The sequence below is a fragment of the Lonchura striata genome, chromosome 17, assembly GCF_046129695.1.
Source record: "Lonchura striata isolate bLonStr1 chromosome 17, bLonStr1.mat, whole genome shotgun sequence".
NCBI lineage: Eukaryota > Metazoa > Chordata > Aves > Passeriformes > Estrildidae > Lonchura > Lonchura striata.
In genome coordinates, this window is record NC_134619.1 from 12,472,957 (window position 1) to 12,490,644 (window position 17,688).

The 17,688-nt window shown below is 48.0% G+C and overlaps 1 protein-coding gene across 1 annotated transcript in view; it reads left to right on the forward strand.

Annotated features, from left to right (window-relative positions):
* Positions 1–17,688, forward strand: part of CBFA2T2 (CBFA2/RUNX1 partner transcriptional co-repressor 2) — a 58,546-nt gene that overhangs the window by 25,594 nt on the left and 15,264 nt on the right. Inside the window, exon 2 of the mRNA XM_021546357.2 lies at positions 16,508–16,651. Coding sequence (XP_021402032.1) covers positions 16,508–16,651 — 144 coding nt within the window. The remainder of the gene's footprint in view (positions 1–16,507; positions 16,652–17,688) is intronic.

Below are 17,688 nucleotides of genomic sequence, written 5' to 3' on the forward strand. Positions count from 1 at the left end.
CCTAGGTCTGGATAGGAAAGGAAAACATAATTAAACAAGTGAGATGTTAATTTGTGAGTGTAGTCAGCTATTGAGAGGAGCCAAGGAGAAACTCCATGCCAACTGAGGTTACAAATTTCTAAGAGCAATGTGATTTTCTCCTGGTATGATTTATCTACAGGGCAGCAGGTTCCATGAAAATCCAAATCTCCTAAAATAACCCCTGGCATAGTACTGGCATGGAGCACCCTGGATTTTCCTCAGCACAAGATGGGCTACAGTTGGCAAGAGGAGGAGGGAGGGAGCATCCCTTGCTGCCCTACCTGGGCCTGGGAAATGCACCCGCTGTTCAGAGGCACGCTGGGGAACACGGCTGGGTCACGTCCTGTGACGTGCCTTGGGCCCACGCAGCCTGACCCACTTTGTGCCAGGCTGGAGTAGAGGAGGGTGGCAGCTCATGCCTATTGTAAATGCAGGTGAACTCGGTGGGCAGAAATGCTGATGTCTGACTCCAGTTCAGAAGGCTGAATAATTTCTTTATTATAACTATACGGTAATACATTAATATACTATTTAAATGGGATACTAAAACTACATACCTACTTTTTCTAACTACCATATCTAACTCACAACTCCTGGCCTTCTCACGAGAGTCCAGCCCCAGGTGGGTTGGATTGGCCATCAGGCTCAAACAATCCTCACCAGAATCCAATCAAGCAGTCACCCCAGGTTAACAATTCTCCAAACACATTCTACATAGGAAAAACAAGGAGCAGAAATAGAAATTCTTTTCTCTTTTTTTCTTCTGTTCTTCTCTATGAAAAATCCTGAAAGAGAGAAGAATGTGCTTACCGCACATGCCTGTGCTGGAGGCATCAGGCAGAGCTTCCCTCTGTGCCCCTGTCCAAGCAGCCTGGGAGCCAAAGCCCTGACCCAGGCCTGAGGTTGGTTGGTCACACCTCTCTGGAGAAGTGTTGTGTTTCCCTCACCCAGCTGGACCCCCAGAGGCTGTGCTGGTGGGGTTTGTGCTGGAGGTTCCTGCCAGAGCAGCTTGTGTGCGGATGGTGGTCCTTGGAGCACCATGGAGATGTTCCTGCTGCTGCCTGGGCCTCAGGGGCTGCTCTGCCCTACCAGAGCCTCGTAAGCCTCAGCTGTTCCAGCCTGGGAGACCATTCCTCAGGGAATCATCACCTTTTGTGGCTTTGCATTCTTGATGGTGCCCCAGCAGCCACTTCCATGGGATATCTCTTGTTCCTGCTGGTGATGCACTGAGCAGTCAGAGCAGAGACCTGGCAGGGCAGCATTACAGAGGTACTGCAGTGTCCCATCATGGTACAGATGCAGGAAATGATCCTAGAAATGCCCCTCTCTGCTCACAGAGACATGGAAGATCTATCCATAATGGAGAATGACATTTTATTCAGCAGAGTCACTGCACTGAGACTTTGCTCAGATACAAAAGTCTTTAGGGACAGCTGGAGCTTGGTTGGTTGATCTCAAGATTACAGATGCAAACTTACTTATGGCTGGGGAGTGGACTTGCCCTAAGGCTTTGTGTCTCAGCATTGGTGCTCCACCATTTGTCAGGCTGACCTTCAGCACGAGCTGTATCGTGTCTTTGACACATGGGACCTGCCAATGTAGATTGTGAGGATTTAAAATAAAAATTCTGGTTGCTATCTGAGAATATTGTTCAGCTGTAGTACTTGATTTATTTAGTGCGCATCCCTCCTCCCTGATCCAGACCTCTCCTGGCTTGGCTGCCTGGCATGGACCACCCAGCTCTTCCTGTGGAGCATCTGTGCAGGTGCAGTGGTGGGAAAGGTTGTGGACTTCTAAAAAATCCCAGCTCTTAGGGGTGCTCTGCAGCCTGGGTAGAGCCACCAGGTACAGCAGGTCAGAAGGTGGATGAAGGAGGCAAGGCAAGCTCATGGAATATCTCGAGTGATTTTCCTCAGACTTGTTTTAAACCCTTCAAAGTCAAATCTCAAACTTAGGGGGTTTCTTCTCCCTAATTAAATTAACAGGCCATATGGTGTTTACTGTGAGCGCCTGCAATATGGAAGGAGCTACCTCCTGGATCACTTTCTTTTTTCAAAAGCTGCTGCTTTACCTGATGTCAGTGTTCTGAAATGTTCTTTTCAGCAGCGGGCATGAGGGGTTATTTCTGCCACCTCAGTGCTGTTGGTGTCACCTTCTGATCCCAGGGTTGAGCTGTACCATAACCTGTTTCTGCAGCTTTCTTTGTTTTTTCTTGTTTTTTTTTCTTAGGCCATTTTTCTGCTTTTTCACTTGCAGGTGGCAATTCTTGTTCTTGGAGCTGAGAAAACTAGAAAACAACTCAGGGTGGTTTTTTAGGGGGTGCTGGTGTTTTCTTTTGACAACTGCTACCATTTTTTTTCATTGAAGGTAACATGACCGTTTTGGGAATATGTGAAGTTGCAAGTTTTGTAGAGTTTTGTTCTTTATTAATGGGGTGGTTTTAAAGAACTTACTTTGCATGTTCTGCTTTTATCGTTGCATGAAATGTGGAGGAGGAAGTGAAGACCTTGAGGAAGAAAAATCATTGGGTTTTTATAAGATCCTTGCAGTTAGCTGAACAGGAAACAGGGTAAGAATCTCTAAACTTGTAGAAGAAGTCAAGGAATGGGAAGTCTCTGATTTTTCTGTTTGTTTTGAGATGCCCTCACTCTTTTAGCAGGGTTTTTTGGGTGATCATCATTTGTGTGTGAGTGCACTTGCTGTGAGCTCACCCTGCATCTCTCCAGTGGCGTACCTTAACCTCCCTCTGCGATTTTTAACTTGTTGGTACATCTATTCCATAGGAGCTGGGTGACCCTTCATCTCCAGCCAGTCTCAGCTGCTTGTGGGGTGTCTGAGCTCCCAGGAACAGATCCATTTGTGGCCGCTGAAAACACCCTGCCACATTAGCATATTCCTGCAACGTATGCTCCAAGGGTGTTTCTTTGCAGAGAAGCCTCTCTAAAGATAGCATCGTGAAGTTCTGTGTTGTCAACCAGGGACACTTGATCTAAAAAACAACATTTGATACACAGACAAGGTTTGCAAGTGCCATCTGGATTCTGGGAGATGAGCTAGGTTGTCTCTGTTTTGCATACACTCACCAGGAAAAAAAAAAAAAACAAGTGTGTGCAGGCGGATGAATTCTTCAGAATCACCTGAGCAGAACTGTTTAGTCCACATGAGTGTCCTCAGTGACATGGGACACCTGTGTAATGCCATACCACTGGGTATCATGTCCCCCTGGACCTTCTTAGGGTGCTGGAAATAATTCTGTAGTTCAATGATGTATTATTGAAACCCAGGTGGGATCAATTGAAATTCTCTCACACCAGTAGTATTTTAATCTCCTTTCCAGCATACTGCAAGGCAGAACCTGCAAATGATGCAAAGCCCTGCAGAAATGGGTATCTTCTTAGGAAGGTGGGAACGCAGATGTCTTTGTCTGGCTTCAGTTCTGCCTGGTGGAGAGGCTGTCCTCAAACCCAGTGCTGAGAGAAACCTGGACACCAGGAAAACCTCAAGTAGCTCTACAGGGCTGGACAGCAAACTCCCTGTCCACATCTTCCCAGGGACATGTAGCTTATAGAATGTATTTTCCTTCAGGGCCTATTTCTTGACTTTCTAGTTATCCTCTCATATGCAAATCTAATTTGCCTAATGGGCTGTGAGTGTAATTGAAAGGCAGGCTGCACTTACACGATAGTGAAAAGTCTCACCTGTGCCCAGGCACAGATGGGGCTCTGCCTCACTGCTGCATCATTAGAGGAAATTTATAGGCACAGTGTCACAGGCTTTGCTGTGACCAGGGAAGGAAAAGGGCAGTTTAGAACAAACCTGGGGGCTTGCTGGGTTGTTTTGTGCCCTGGTCTCACAACTTTGACAATTGAGGTTTTTGAGTTTTGGTCTTAACCTTTGTTCCAGTTGATGCGGAGCAGGTTAATGCAGGTTAGTGGTCACTACTTGAGGACAGCCCCTAAGAATGATGAATTGTAAAACCTTGTCTGTGCTGTGTGATGGGTTGAAAGCAAAGGCAGCAGCAGCTGAGCCAGCCTTCCCTCTCCAGTCCCTGTGCATCACTGAATCTCCAGAGGTTATCCATGGAAATTCTCCATCTCTGCTACCCACGAGAGGGAGGGGAAGGAGGCACACAGAAACAGCCACTGCTGTGCACTCATCTCTACTGGGATCATTACTTGAACAGACCAAGAAATTGTGGATCCCCCATCCCTGGTAGTGTTCGTGTTCCAGTTGGACAGGGCTTTGGGACAGAGTGATCTTCAAGGTCCCTTCCAACCCAAACCATTCCATGATTCTAAACACTGAACTTTGATGGTTCTCCTGTCCATCCTGATCTCTCTGTGCCTGGACTCTACAGGGGATGCTGGCTCCTGGGGCTCCAGGTGCTACACCCCTCCAAAACACACCCCTAAGCACCTCCTGTGCTTCCAGTTCCAGGGGATGGTGGAAATTTCCCACAAGCTGCTCAGGCTTGGGGCACAGAGGAAGAGCCATTTGTGTAGTGGTGTGAGGACTGTTTTTAAGAGGCAGAATTGTCATCTTGGCAGGGCTCCTGTGTGTGCCAGTGATGGCAGAGACTATTAGCTGGGCAGCACTGAATGCACTTAGCGCCCAAGTGAATGAAGTGAGCTCTCCACAGAGCCAGGGAGCTGGGGAGTCATTAGTGAGGCTTGGCTACCTCAGCAATATCAGCAGGGCACTGAGAGGGATGCTGCTGTGGGCAGCAGTGCCCGGGCTGCCTGGGAAAGCCAGCCTGGCTGTGGGGCAAGGAACACTCCTGGTCACACAAGCTCAGGGTGGGTCACACTGGAAGGGACCACAGCAGGTGGGTCATCCCAGAGCATGTGGCACAGGGCTGTGTCCAGACAGTTCTGGAACACCTCCAGTGAGGGAGATATTTGCCCTCCCTGGGCATTCCCACAGAGTAAAGCAGTTTTTCACATTCATGTGTAACTTCCTGGGCATCAGTTCCTGCTCATTCCTCTTGTCCCCACAGAGCAGCGTTCCTGCTGTGACCCTTCCCTGCAGACACTGACAGAGGGATGGAGTCCCCTCTGGAACTTGTAGGAGGTTGTAAATAATGAGAATAAAAGAGATTTCCCAAATCTTTCCCAAGTTCCTCATGATTTCTTGGACAACTTGCCCGATTTTGGATAAAGTTTGGTGGAGCTTTAGTCCGGGGGCTGGCTGGCAGTGATGAGCTCCTGCTCTTCAGCCTCCATCTGGAGAAGGGAGATTCTGTGTTAAGAGTCTGCTTTATATTTGGAAATGGTATGACTTCAGGGACCCAAGGGGGATGTTTTTCTGTATCCTTCCTTGATTGCTTCATTTTGGGTTTGTGGTAGAACTTGGTTAGTGGTTTGTTTTGCACTGGATTTGGTTTCTGTTTTGTTTTTTTGCTAAAATGACCATTGTTTTCATCTAAACTGGCCCATCTGACTATGAGTTTCTGGACTGCTTTCTTCTCCAGATGGTCAGGATTTGTACCTTGTCTGTGCTTAACAAACAGGTTTGTTGTTAGTTTTGGTTTTGTTTTTTTTCCTAGTTTAATATAGGCTTTTGTAATAGCCTTGGGTGTCCTTGGTATTATTTGTGGCTCTCTGTGGTCATGTTGGTTGTTATGGACTAAATGTGGTTTTCTGCCTTGAGATCTCACTTCTTTCAGAAGTGACCTTGCTTTTTTCTAATTGCTGTTATTTACAGTTATTGGTGGTGGTGCTTGAGCTGGTAGCACTGCTGCTTTGTGTCTGCCTGGTATGCAGAGATCTTTTTATTCCAGGTTGTGCTTTGCTCAGTTGGAGTACTCTCTACTCACTGGATACCCCTACTCTTAAACCCCAGACCTGCTATTCCTGTTCCCATTAGCCCAGATCACTGTGCTCAGTGATATTCATGATGCTCTAAGAAATCCAGATTTGCTCAGTACTGGTTGTTTTCTGAGGTCAGTGCTGATTTTAAGGTTCATTTATAGTGCTGGGGACCAAACCATCAAGCAGCAGGGTTTGGAAGATGGAGGACAGCAAGAGGGATGTCTTCTTAAATGGTTTTAAAGCTTGACTTTAAATTCGTACTGTATGTCTTTAGTAATCAGGTTTAAAGCTCCCAAATCTTGAGTCACTGGGTGAGTTTAATGTGGGTTTGAATTCATCCTTTTATTTTTAAAGATTTAATGATTTTCAGGTTGTTCCCCTTTTTCCTTGCGTTGCTTGAACTTCTGAGGTGCTCCAGGCTGTCCCTGCCCTGCTGTGCAGATCCCTGGGGTGTGTCAGTGTGGGATGGGGACCTGCCCAAGTCATGGACAGTGCCTGTGTTTGTTGTACCCAGTGAAGCAGACCACTGGGATCACTGGATCTCAGGGATGCCTGGGGAAAGGACATATTTGCACAGACAAGGCTGTCTCTCCTGAAGGAGCTGCTGTGGCTGAAGGATTTCTGGGTGCTCTGGTGACAAAAACAGGAGTAAACCTTGCTGCACTTATAACAATCTGTGGGAGTTTTTGTACAGACCCTGCACATCCTTGTAGGAACTTGTCCTGCATGTGGCCAAACTTATTCCCAGCAGCTACGTGGGAGCAGAGGCAGAGGGTGGGCAGGATCTCAAGTGCCAGGAGCTGTGGGATTGGGATCTGAGCTCACCTAGCACTGTGATAAGGGATCTCACACCATCCCTCAGCTGCTTGGGGTTAAAAATGGACCAGGCAGTGGAGTGGACTCTGCTGGTGTGATGCTTTTCTCAGAGGAAACTCCCAGAATGGTTGTCCTTGGAGAGGCATGGATTCATCCTGCAGTGAGCAGAGTGGGGCTGCTGGTGGGAAGCCTTCAGCAAAGGGGCTCACTGTGCTGACCTAGAAACAGCATCCCTCTCAGCATCTCCTAAATTTCTTAGGGAATTGGCTAGAAAATGCTCTCCTTTCCCACAGCTTTTCCTGCTGAAACCATTAGCTGGGACGAAAACCACCAGGCAGTGAAAAAAGGCTCACTCACCTGGTGACCATCACTTTTGGGATGAACCAGACTCACAGTGCAGAAGCTGCAGGAGTCCCTTGGGAAGAGCTTGTCCTGGGGAAGGCGTGGGAGTGCCAGACCTGCAGTGCTCTCCTGGAGCAGCTCAGCAGGGAGCAGGGCAGTGCTGCAGAGTGGGAGCTGTGGCCTCCCTGCACTGGTGGCCATCAGCTCCTGCAGGGATGTGCTCTGTGCACATTGTCCTCTCTTCATCTCTTTTGGTAAAGTCAGGTAGCGAGGAGGCTCAGAGTCCTAAGTAGAGTTTGTGGAGTGCTGGTGGGATGAATTTGTGCTTTAAATCTCATATGATGGATTTTTAAACCACAAACTCTGCTCAGACACCTCTAATTGCAGCATCTGTGCGAGAGGTGCTTGTGCAGAAGCTGCAGAGCAGGCAGAACCCCTGGGAATGCTCCCCTCAGATGAGAGAGCCCTGTAACCCTCCCTGAGGCTCCTCCAGAGCCGCTCCTGAGAGCCCAGCAAGGGCTGCAGTGGTGGAGCCTCCATGGGGAGCTGTGGGTTCTCTGTGCCGTTCCGTGGGTCACTCCGCAGAGCCTGCTCCAGCAGCTCTGCTTTTCCCAAGCCTGTTTAAACCCATGGATGCATTCCCATTGACTGTTTGGAGCTGCAGAGAGCCCCTTGGAGCTAATTAGTAATTAGAGGATGCCAATTAACCACGGTTCCCCAGGCTCTGGTGCTTTGCTGGTGCTGCTGGGTCGGAGAAGGAGGGAACAAAATGGAGCCCAGTGCGAATGTGTTTCATCTGGAGAGCAGGAGAAGGGTGGAGCTGCTTGTTAAATGGCCAGCAGTCCAAGTTTCAAAAGGATTTATGAGGGCTAGATAAAATCATGTCCTAAAGGCTGTCTCGAAGCCTCTGTTAAGGTGGAAAATGCCTTCTAAACTTAGAGCTTGTTTCACTGTGTTTCCCCTCTCTTGGACCTCCCAAAGTTTTACAGGTACAAAAGTTCCAGTTTTATTTACTCCATGGTAAATAAACTCCATTTAGCCTAGGCAGAATGAAAAAACAGATTTGCACTCTCAAAATTACAGTGCTCAGTTGTTCTTCTGTATAACCTGTGGATTATACGCCTGCCCACCTTCGGAAATGTGGTCCCTAAACTGTGGCAGAATTTAAGGAATGCTCCTAAGGGAAACAGGTTTTTACTGCCATTGCCAGGGGAGACTCGATCTTTCAACCATGAGTTTCCCACTTGTTGGATCACTTCTTACTCTCTGGTGTAAAGTTGGTGTTCACTGGACCCCAGAGGGGTGAACCCATGGCCTTGATGCTCTGGGCAGGGAGCAATTTCAGACCTTTTAGGAGTGTAACCCCTTAAAGCCAACTCTTAAAATTAATGTTTCTATCTTAAAATATCTGAGATGGTAAAAGTGCTGCTTTTATTTTATTTTTTTAATACAAGCATAAATTCACTCTACACAGCATTTATAATAAGTAAAACCCAAGCTCTCTTTTGCCCTGACATCTCATTTCCCCACGTGCAGAAGTGCTGCAAAATACTCATTAAATAAAAAACCCCAATCTTTGATAGCAGGCTGTTGCTCCAAGCTTTTCTCCATGGTATCCCTTCTGTACGTGTTGTGTCTGGGCTCCACCAGCCTCGGGAGCCGTTAATCTTCCTGGTGTTTTCTTCCCTGAGGCAAATGAGACACAGATGTTCCCATCTGGAAACTTTGCTCCTGCCACCGTTGTTCCGCTCAGAGTCAGAGGCTTTGGAGAGTACTGCAGCAGGCTGATACTTTTAAGAACTAATTTTTTGCCATGATTGTGATAATTGCCCGTTTGATATCTGTAACTGCTTTCATTTTTCATTCTGAGTGCTTTAGCCCAAGGAGTAAATAGTGCAGGGGAGGAAATATTGCTTAATATTGTTATGGGAGTTGGTGATTTAAAAAAAAAAAAACAGTCTTGATTCTGTAATGTTAAATGGAAGAAGGAATTAATGAAAAATTACCAAAATACTTAGCAGTATCTAAGCAAATGAATTAGTGAGCAGCTCTGGCTTTGCTGAACAAGTGCCCTGTCCCAGGTTATAACCAGCCAGAGGGGTGGTTTGGGGGGGCTGCGTCACTCCCCTCAAAGTGCTTCTTATCCTAAAACTGCAATGCAGGCCTTGGTTTCCAGGCATGTATTCTCCTGGGCCATATTCCAGGATGTATGCCTCCCTCTGGGGTGGCTGTCTCTGATGAGGGCAGAACAATCAGCTGGTGAGGATGAGGAGGGTTCCATGCACCAGGGCACCTCGGACTCCTGGCAGAGTTCACAGCATCCCTTTGAGACAACGATGGGCAAAAGCTGCTGCCAGGAACATCAAGGGATTAACTTGGGTCCCCAAAATTTATTTGTAAGGATGCTTGTGGTGTGGGAAGGGAATGGCTGTGGTGTGGTGGCTAGAGCAGCAGCAGCTCCTGGGTGGAAATGGCTGTCAAGGTAACTATTCCCTGCCTCCTTCGTGGAAAGAGAGCAGGAGAGTGGGGATTACCACAACAGCGTGGATTGTGTTCTTGTAGAAGCAAGATGAATCTGGGGGCTTGATGTACAGCAGCTGTGGGGCGTGTTGGATGTGACAGTTTGTGGGGTGAATCCCACATCCCGCAGGTTTGGTGCTGGCTGAGTCCGTGGCCCCAGAGGAGGGCAGAGCTCAGGAGTGCCCTGCAGGCAGGTTTGTGCTCTGGCTATGACAGGGCCATGGCACAGGCAGAGCTGGAGCTGCCGCCGCCTTGTCTGCCTGGGAACTGCCCCGAAATCCAACCTGTGCTACCGCTGAGTTCCTAGAGCCAGGCACGTTAATAGGATTTTATAAAAATCACTGAAGGGCAAGACGGATAAAGATCTGCAGTCTGCCTTCAGGAATAAATTATTAATCTTATTTCCCTTATTAACTGCTTTCTGGACTGCTTGTGAACGATAACATACTTTGCTCTTTCAAGTTCTTCTATCTGAGTTTCACATTGAATTGGGATTTAAAGTGAAACAGCTGTGTGTGGGAGAGGACTAGATGGCAATGGAGATACACGCGTTTATTTTTGATTTATAAAATGCCTATCCTAGGCTCAGCAGCTCCCTCCTGTGTGATGCAAGGCTCTCCTGAGAGGTGCCGAGCCCTCTCCACTCCCACAGCATCTTACAGCTCAGGAGCTGGGATGTGCCATAAAACCAAGCTAAACGGGGTAAAAATAAGCTGATCACATGGTGTGGAGGAAATATCTGCACAGGGATATGAGTTACCCACTGGCACTGCTGCTGGAGTAGCATCTTGGCCAAGTGCATGGCATGGAGGGAGGAGGATGGACAGGGACCTCGTGTGACCTGCCCTTGCTGGTGACCTGGTTATCCCACACACTCGTCCCCCAGTGCTGGTTGTAAATCACCTTTTGTTGACTCAAGTGAAGAAAGACCTCTAGAAACCACCCCACAAGAAAATAAATGTCAATATTTGTAGAGAGAAGTCATCTTCACTACAGACCTCCCAGTGTCTCACTCTCCTCCAAATTGGGACTGACCCAACCATCCTTTTTTTCGGAAAGCTGCTGTATTGGCTGCCTTGTTCCTGATGCTTATCTTCAGTCTTCCCTCTCAATCGCTTTTTGATGCAGCAATGCTGCAAAAAGATAAAATATTACTTTTCCCTTGATGATGTGATTTGAGTTTGAGCTTGGGGTAAGCTGTCTGGAAGGAGGTGAGGGAGGGAATTGCAGTGGAGAAGCAGTAAATGGCATCTTCTGGAAGCCTGAGTAATGCTGCTCTTGCTTTGCATGTAGATCACCTCTCATCTGCATGCCTTGGAGAACTGCAAAGGTGCTCTACAGATGGCTTAGAGCCATCAAGGGGAGGGAAAGGCAACCTTGGAGCGGAGGAAAGATGTTAATAAAATTTAAATGTAATTCTTCCCATTTCTCAGTTCCTAAATGTGAAAAATATTAGCTTGGTGGAGACTGAAAACAGATGGTGAGCAGTTGGAGCAGATAAGCATGTTATTCAAAATAAACATTCGCCAAAGCTGGGGAGGTGGCGAACCATATTTCATTTCACCCTATTTACATTATCAGGTCAGGTTACACTGATGCTGCCTCTCGTCTGCATTCAGATGATCAACAGGGACCCTGTGAGGAGCCAACTGCAGCACATCCTCCTCGCTGGGCCCGTCAGGGCTGGGCTGGGGCATTTCCCTGGCCTGCCCTCCAGCATGAGACGTGGAGCTGCTTGCAGAGTTAAAGAACAGTTGGGGTCAGAGAGGGCTGTTAAAGGCATTTCCCTCTTTCCAATGGCCTCTCTATCCATTTAGGCACCTTTGGCGTTGCTTTATCTAAAACCAGGGACTCTGATCTGTGTAAATGGTGGGGAAAGAAGTTCCAAGGACTGTTTGTAGGAAGGGCTCATTTTGCTGACTTGTGGGTGGTCCATAATTCATGCCCCTAGCCCGAGTGCTCACCCTGGTGTCAGGGCCAGTGCAAAGACAGGTGTGGCTGGAGGGTGGCTGATCTCCCTTGCTGGATCACCTTTGGGGTGTCTGTCCACTGGCTCTGGAATAAGCTCAGACCTGGCTCGTGGGAGACCAAAGCATTTCTCCTGCTGGATCTGACTTTGACTGTTGTTACTGGGACAATTCTCCAGTCCCTTGTTCTCAAGAAGTAGGCATGAATTTGGGGCTTTTAACTTTTTGGGGAGAGGAGAGGCTTTTTAGGTTATGAATGTGTTCTGCCTGTTCCAGATGAAAGTTGAAAAATACCTGCTTTAATAAACTTCTTTCTGTCTGAAATCATTACATGCTTTCGCTCCTGAGACTGAACCACTGGGCAGACCCTTGTACACAGGCTTTTACTCAAAAAACACCTTTGTTAATTTACAGGTTTGCAATGTAACCACTTAGTGGTAAAAGCTTTGTTGACAAGGGCTGATTTTGAGCGTGTTCTCTGTCCTGCAAGCTGCCAAAGGGAAAAGCAAACCCTTACTTGGGCATAGCTGCTGGTGTCGCAGGGCTGTCTCATGTGTCGTGTAGTTTTCTCTTATTTCTTCCAAGAGATTTCATGGTTTGACTTCTGCAGAAAGCTGGAGAGCTCAAGTCTGGCACATGGGCTGGTGAGACACAGATCTGACTCTTTGCAGCTTATTTACAAATGACAGCTCCAAATTCACTCCCAGGGCATGCAGGTTCATCCTTCCTCCTTAATTCTTGTGCCATGGAATCAGGGCGAATCCTACCTGTGCATCAGGAATGGCTTGAAGATACCACTCAGGGATGTGACTGGATTAAATTGTGCCCATGCAGACACTGCAGTGTAAATTTATATAAACTATCCCCATTTTCTGCTCTGTAGAAGTGGCTCTTCCTCTCTTCCCTGGGTCTCAGCAAATCCATGGCACTGCCAGGGAATCTAGATCAAGGCTTTCTCTTAAGCAGGGTTGAGCACCTCCTGATACTGCCTTGAATTATATTTTGAACTTTGGGAAGAGGATGAGGAGGAGACCATTTGTGTCTGTCTGCCTCACTGTCACTCTTTTCCTAATCTTGCTTTCTGGGGGAAGGTAACATCCAGTTCTCCTCATGCACTGTTTCTAGTTCTTTTTCATCACTTAGTTTATTTTCTAATTGCCAAAGGAATTTAAGGATTAATTTAAATTGCAGTGTAGTTGAGATACTCCCTAACTTGTTGCTGGTATTTTTCTTTTGCCTTTTCCCTTTTCTCAAGCTCACAGGCATGAAGAGATTAATGAAGCAGTTTCTTTATACAGTTTATAGTGCAAATAAATGCTGAAGTTGCCCGTCACAGCACCACTCTCTTTGTACTAAACACCATAGGGAGAAGACTTCTTTAAGAAAATAAATAGGATGAGATCTGTGTGGAGCTGGTATTGGAACTGCCCCTCTGAGATGTGCTGTGGTGTAAGAGAGCTGGGAGTGCAGGAGTGGGACCTCTCTGAGCATCAGTTGAGACCCCAGATTTTTTCTTGGCGTCTTGTCCCATTGCGTCACTTTGCTGTTCCTCGTCTCCAGAAAGGAAAATCATCAGCTGCACTTAATCCTGACATATGTTCCTTTTTAATTTGTTACGCCAGGATGGCAACTGGAGCAGCGAGGGAAATCTGGTGCACACCGCCAGCCAGAGCGGAGCCAGATGAACCCGGCGCCTTGCAGCGTGTCGGGGAGGGAGGGAAGGAGGCCTCCAGGTGTACTCACAGCTCTGGGGCTTTCTGCTCTCTTGCACACCTGGGCTCCTTAAATGGGGCACAGGAATATCTAGGGCAGGAGCACAGGCTGCTCTGTGGCTGCAGCTGCCCGTGCCCAGCTGGCAGCACGAGGGGCTGAGAGTGTGAGATCCGCACCACTGCTGGGAGGAGCTGGAATTCCTGCGTGGAGCCAGGACTGAAACAGCATCTCCTTGGGTTTTGTTTTCTCTGAGTCCCCTTCCCATGGGAAATTCCTGTGTGTCTGAGGCTGGGAAGGCAGCTCTCCCACCCAGGTGTCCACATTGCTGCCGCCTCTGTCCCTGGTCACCTTGGGCAGGTTCTGGCGCAGAGCTGAGCACGTGTCACTGCAAAGTTTGGACATTTGGCAGCTTGACAGCCGAAGTGTTGTGCCATAAATATGTCTGGCCTGCTCCTGCAGGCACTGCTTGAGAAGTAACAACAGCATTTGTGTTTCTGATCCAGGTAAGGTTTGGAAGAAGGAGGTTTTGTAGGAAAACAGTGCAATGTGTCGGGTTTGGGCAGGTATCTTGCTCTGGTGCCTGGAGCATTCAGTCACTGACAACAATTATCCTTGTCAGAGTATCATCCAAAGTCTGATGGCATTTGACTCTTTGGGTGAGTGACTCAGCTGAGTGACTTGCACACGTTTTTAGGAGCATCTCTGCATCCTCCCTGTGCAAATGGAGGCAGCACCGAAAAGCTGCTCTAGGTGAGCCAGTAAATATTTCCCAGTGGTGGAAGTGAAAGAATGAGACCAAGAAGGCAGCCTTTCTCCAGGGAGACACTCAGTGGATCAGTTTTAGCCCTAGGTCAATTCAAGGCTGACTCAAGCCCTTGGTCACCACCTGGTTTGCTCAGATGATTCTCATTAAATGGACATGTTTAGGCTAAAAAAGGAGAGCTTCAGAAAGATGTTTTTTATCGGCATTTATAGATGCCCCAGGTCATTAGCAGGAAGCTTTTAAATTTAACAATCCTGTTTGCTTCTTGTCTGTTGGAGTGGGCTTGGAAAGGAAGGTGTTTGCTTCTTGTGGGCTTCAGTTTTGGTGTCTCACACAGTAGCTGGTTTTATTTTGGGGTTATAAATTCTATGTGAAATTTATCTCCCTCCCTGTAAATTAACCAAATTAATTCTGCTTTCTTAATGTGCCCTAGGAACATTTTAGGAAGGAATAGGAGAGAACTTAAGTATTTCATGGCCTCCAGAGTATGGCAATATCAGGTTGTCCATGTACACCTGGGAAAGGGGGCTTCATGGGAGGAGAGGAGGCAGTGGTGACAGTGGGTCCCTGCATGCTCCTCGGGCAGCTGACACTGAGTGCTGGAGAGACACAATTAGTGCTATTTTGATAGAAAAAAATTGGGTCATTTAGCAATGTGTCCCTTCCTTGCCTGAGTGAGGGAACTCAGACTTTTTGTGGTAGAAATACCCCTAACTTTGTGTACAAAATTTCACTGTTTTGCTGCATTTATGTAGAGAGGAAAGAAAGTCAGGGGGTTTTCCCTGCTCTTGCTGATAAATTCACCTGCTGGAATAGGTGCCTACATGTAGAAATGATGTCACATTCCTACATCAATGCATGGTTATTCATCTGAATATCACATTCATGCATGGGAATGACAGGGAGGGTCTGCACATCAGGGTTCAATTGTATGGAAGCTGGAGCACGTGTACAGTAGTTTGCAATATGGGATTAATGTAGTTATTATATGTTAAAATTAATAGTAGTTTCCCTTGGCTTCAATATCTCTCTACTTCACGAAAGCAAAGCTTGGAATTTTTTCCTTTTCTTGAAAGCAGGCTTAGATAATTGAAGACACAAATGTTCTGAGATGTGAGTTTTGTAGCGATTCCAACCCAAGTTATTCCACCTCTACTGACAGGGCAGGAAAACATGGATGTTCAGTGTGTATCATCCCTGCTTCCCCTTCCTGCAAACAGCAGAAAGAAGTGCTGGGAATAACAAAGTTCATTTGTTACCTTGCTGGCATTCCCCATGACTTGCCATAAGGAAAATAAATGAGGCAGCTCGGTGGCTGAGCAGGTGCTGGGGCTGACAGAGCAGATCCTAGGCAGCAGCACGAGGGCTCAGGTGCCAGTTTGTGTTTTCTCTGCTCTCAAAAGCAGCATTTTTGTTGTTAGGAGTCGAGAAGTAGCAGGTTTGGATTGTATTTCAGTGCAGAATTTTGCCACCTATTCAGCACTCAATAGGAATGTAGCATTTCATCGTTTGCCCAGGCTCAAAAGCTGAGTTTCTTGCAGCTGACAGATACTGGTAAGAGCTGTGGATAACAAATTAGATGGTAGTGGTCCCAAGCCCAGGTTGCATCACTGAGTGGGGGAAGTTGAGTTGAGCCTCCCTCACAGCCTGAACTGGGGTGCAGCTGGATGTGCCTGGGACCTGACCATGTTCCTGGGGGGGACAAGCTGCTCACATCTCGTTAGTGAGTTAATTGAGCAAGGGGAGGGGCAGCTTGAAGGACAGGGAGTGAGGACCATCATCTCAGAGGGATGATTTCTTTGGGGTTACGGGCACTGGAGACACTGGCAGTGCAATACAGAGCACCCCACAGGAACTTGGCTTTGGAGATCCTTAGGCTTTGTCTGCTGAGCTGTCTGCATTTTATAAACCAAAAATACCCCAAAACACCCCTCTCAAAAGAAAAATAATCCCAGTATTATGTTAGGATGTTTCTTCCTTCTATCTTGTGAAGCTGATCCCAGCCACTGGAGCTGGGAGTGTGGTCACCCTGTTCCCCTGAGCTGGGACATCCCTCAAGGCTGGAAAGGAAGCTGCAGTTTGAGCTGGTGGTAGATTAGACACCAGAGACTGCACACAGGAGTGGGGCTGTGAGTAACTGATATCAGCTCATCTCTACAACCCCAGGCCCATTCCAGTCACTTCTGGCACAGCCCAAGTCCAGAGTGCTGCTTGCCTGGCTCCCAGAGTTTGGGATTCCTCTGGAAAGGCTCAGCGAGGTGTGTACCAGAGAGATCTTTAACAGGGGCAAAGCAAATTGACAGAAACACTTTGAACAGCATCTTTGGGCATGAGGGGTGAGGAGATGGAGTCAGGAGACTGGGATGGTGAGCACAGACATCACAGGCATGACCCCTGGTGCCTGTCCCCAGCTCGGGGCCCTCCAGAGCAGCGTGGGAGCCTTGTGTGACTTCCCCCAGCTCTTATCTTCACCCCTGCAACTGTTCCCGGCGTGCTGGGCGGGGAAATGCGTGTCAGTGACTGTCACTAAGCCTTGCCACCTTCTCTTGGTACAGTTGCTGGTGAGAAGAGGGTGCCAGTGATGCCCGGATCGCCCGTGGAAGTGAAGATACAGTCCAGGTCCTCTCCTCCCAACATGCCGCCGCTGCCCCCCGTCAACGCCGGCGGCCCCCGGCCCGTGTCCTTCACTCCGACTGCACGTAAGCCCGGCTTAGCTCGGTACTGCTGCTTGTGCTGGGAGCAGCTGCAGCCAGCAGGGCAGGCTGTGCTCACAGAGCTCCTGCCCCGGGATGTCCCAGCCATCAGGCAGGGCACGGCGGGTGATGCTGCCTGGCTGTGCGGGAGGGGACATCGGGGCTTTCCTGCAGTTCTGTAGCGCATGCAGGACATAAAACAGGCTGTGTAACCCCCCTTTGCCCCCCTGCCTGCTCCTGCCTTGCTCCTGGTGCTGTCTTGAGTCTTTCTCTTTGCAGGTGCAGCCTTGATTTCCACCATAAACTCCTTAAGAAATTGAATCTTTTATCAGGTCAGCTTCAAGCAAGCCAAGAGCTGGGCTTTCCTCTTTATCTTTTGGAGGAGTTAATTCCCACTCTGCTATATCTCAGTTTGCAGACAGCATTCCTGCAGCTGAGATTAGAAAGTTTTTCATTTTTTAATTTCCCAGCCTTGAAAATTCCTTGCTGTCCATCCAGATTCTCTTTTTTCCATCTTCTCTTTATAATCTTTCCTATTAAGCTAGTCAGTCCTGATCCTGCCCAGGTGTAGCACAGCCTTACACCCACTTCTTCTAGCTGAGTGTTGCTCAGAGGTGACTCCATGGATGGAAAGGACCTTCAGCCTTTTCTTACGGCCTAGAAAGGGTCTTTTTTTTTCCTTTTTTAGCCAATATTTAAGCCATTTAATGTATTTTTAAAAGCATTGTTCCAGAGCAAAGCTCCTTTACTTTGTTGGGCATGGAGTTATCTGACCCCCACACATGGCATGTACATATTTTCCATGCTCTCCTCACCCCTTTTCCCTGCACAGAGTGTTCCCTAGCTGGTTCTGCATTGCTGTGCTGTACATGACAGTGTCTGGGCTATCTCAGAGTTCCATGCTGGCAGTGGGGTTTGCAGATTTCCAGCCCAGCCTCCTGGAGGGACACACTGTGATGTGCTGGCAGCAGCACTAATCACTGGGTTATCCCACCAGACACATTGTCCCCATCTTTATGTGCTCAGGCGTTTTTAATGGCTCC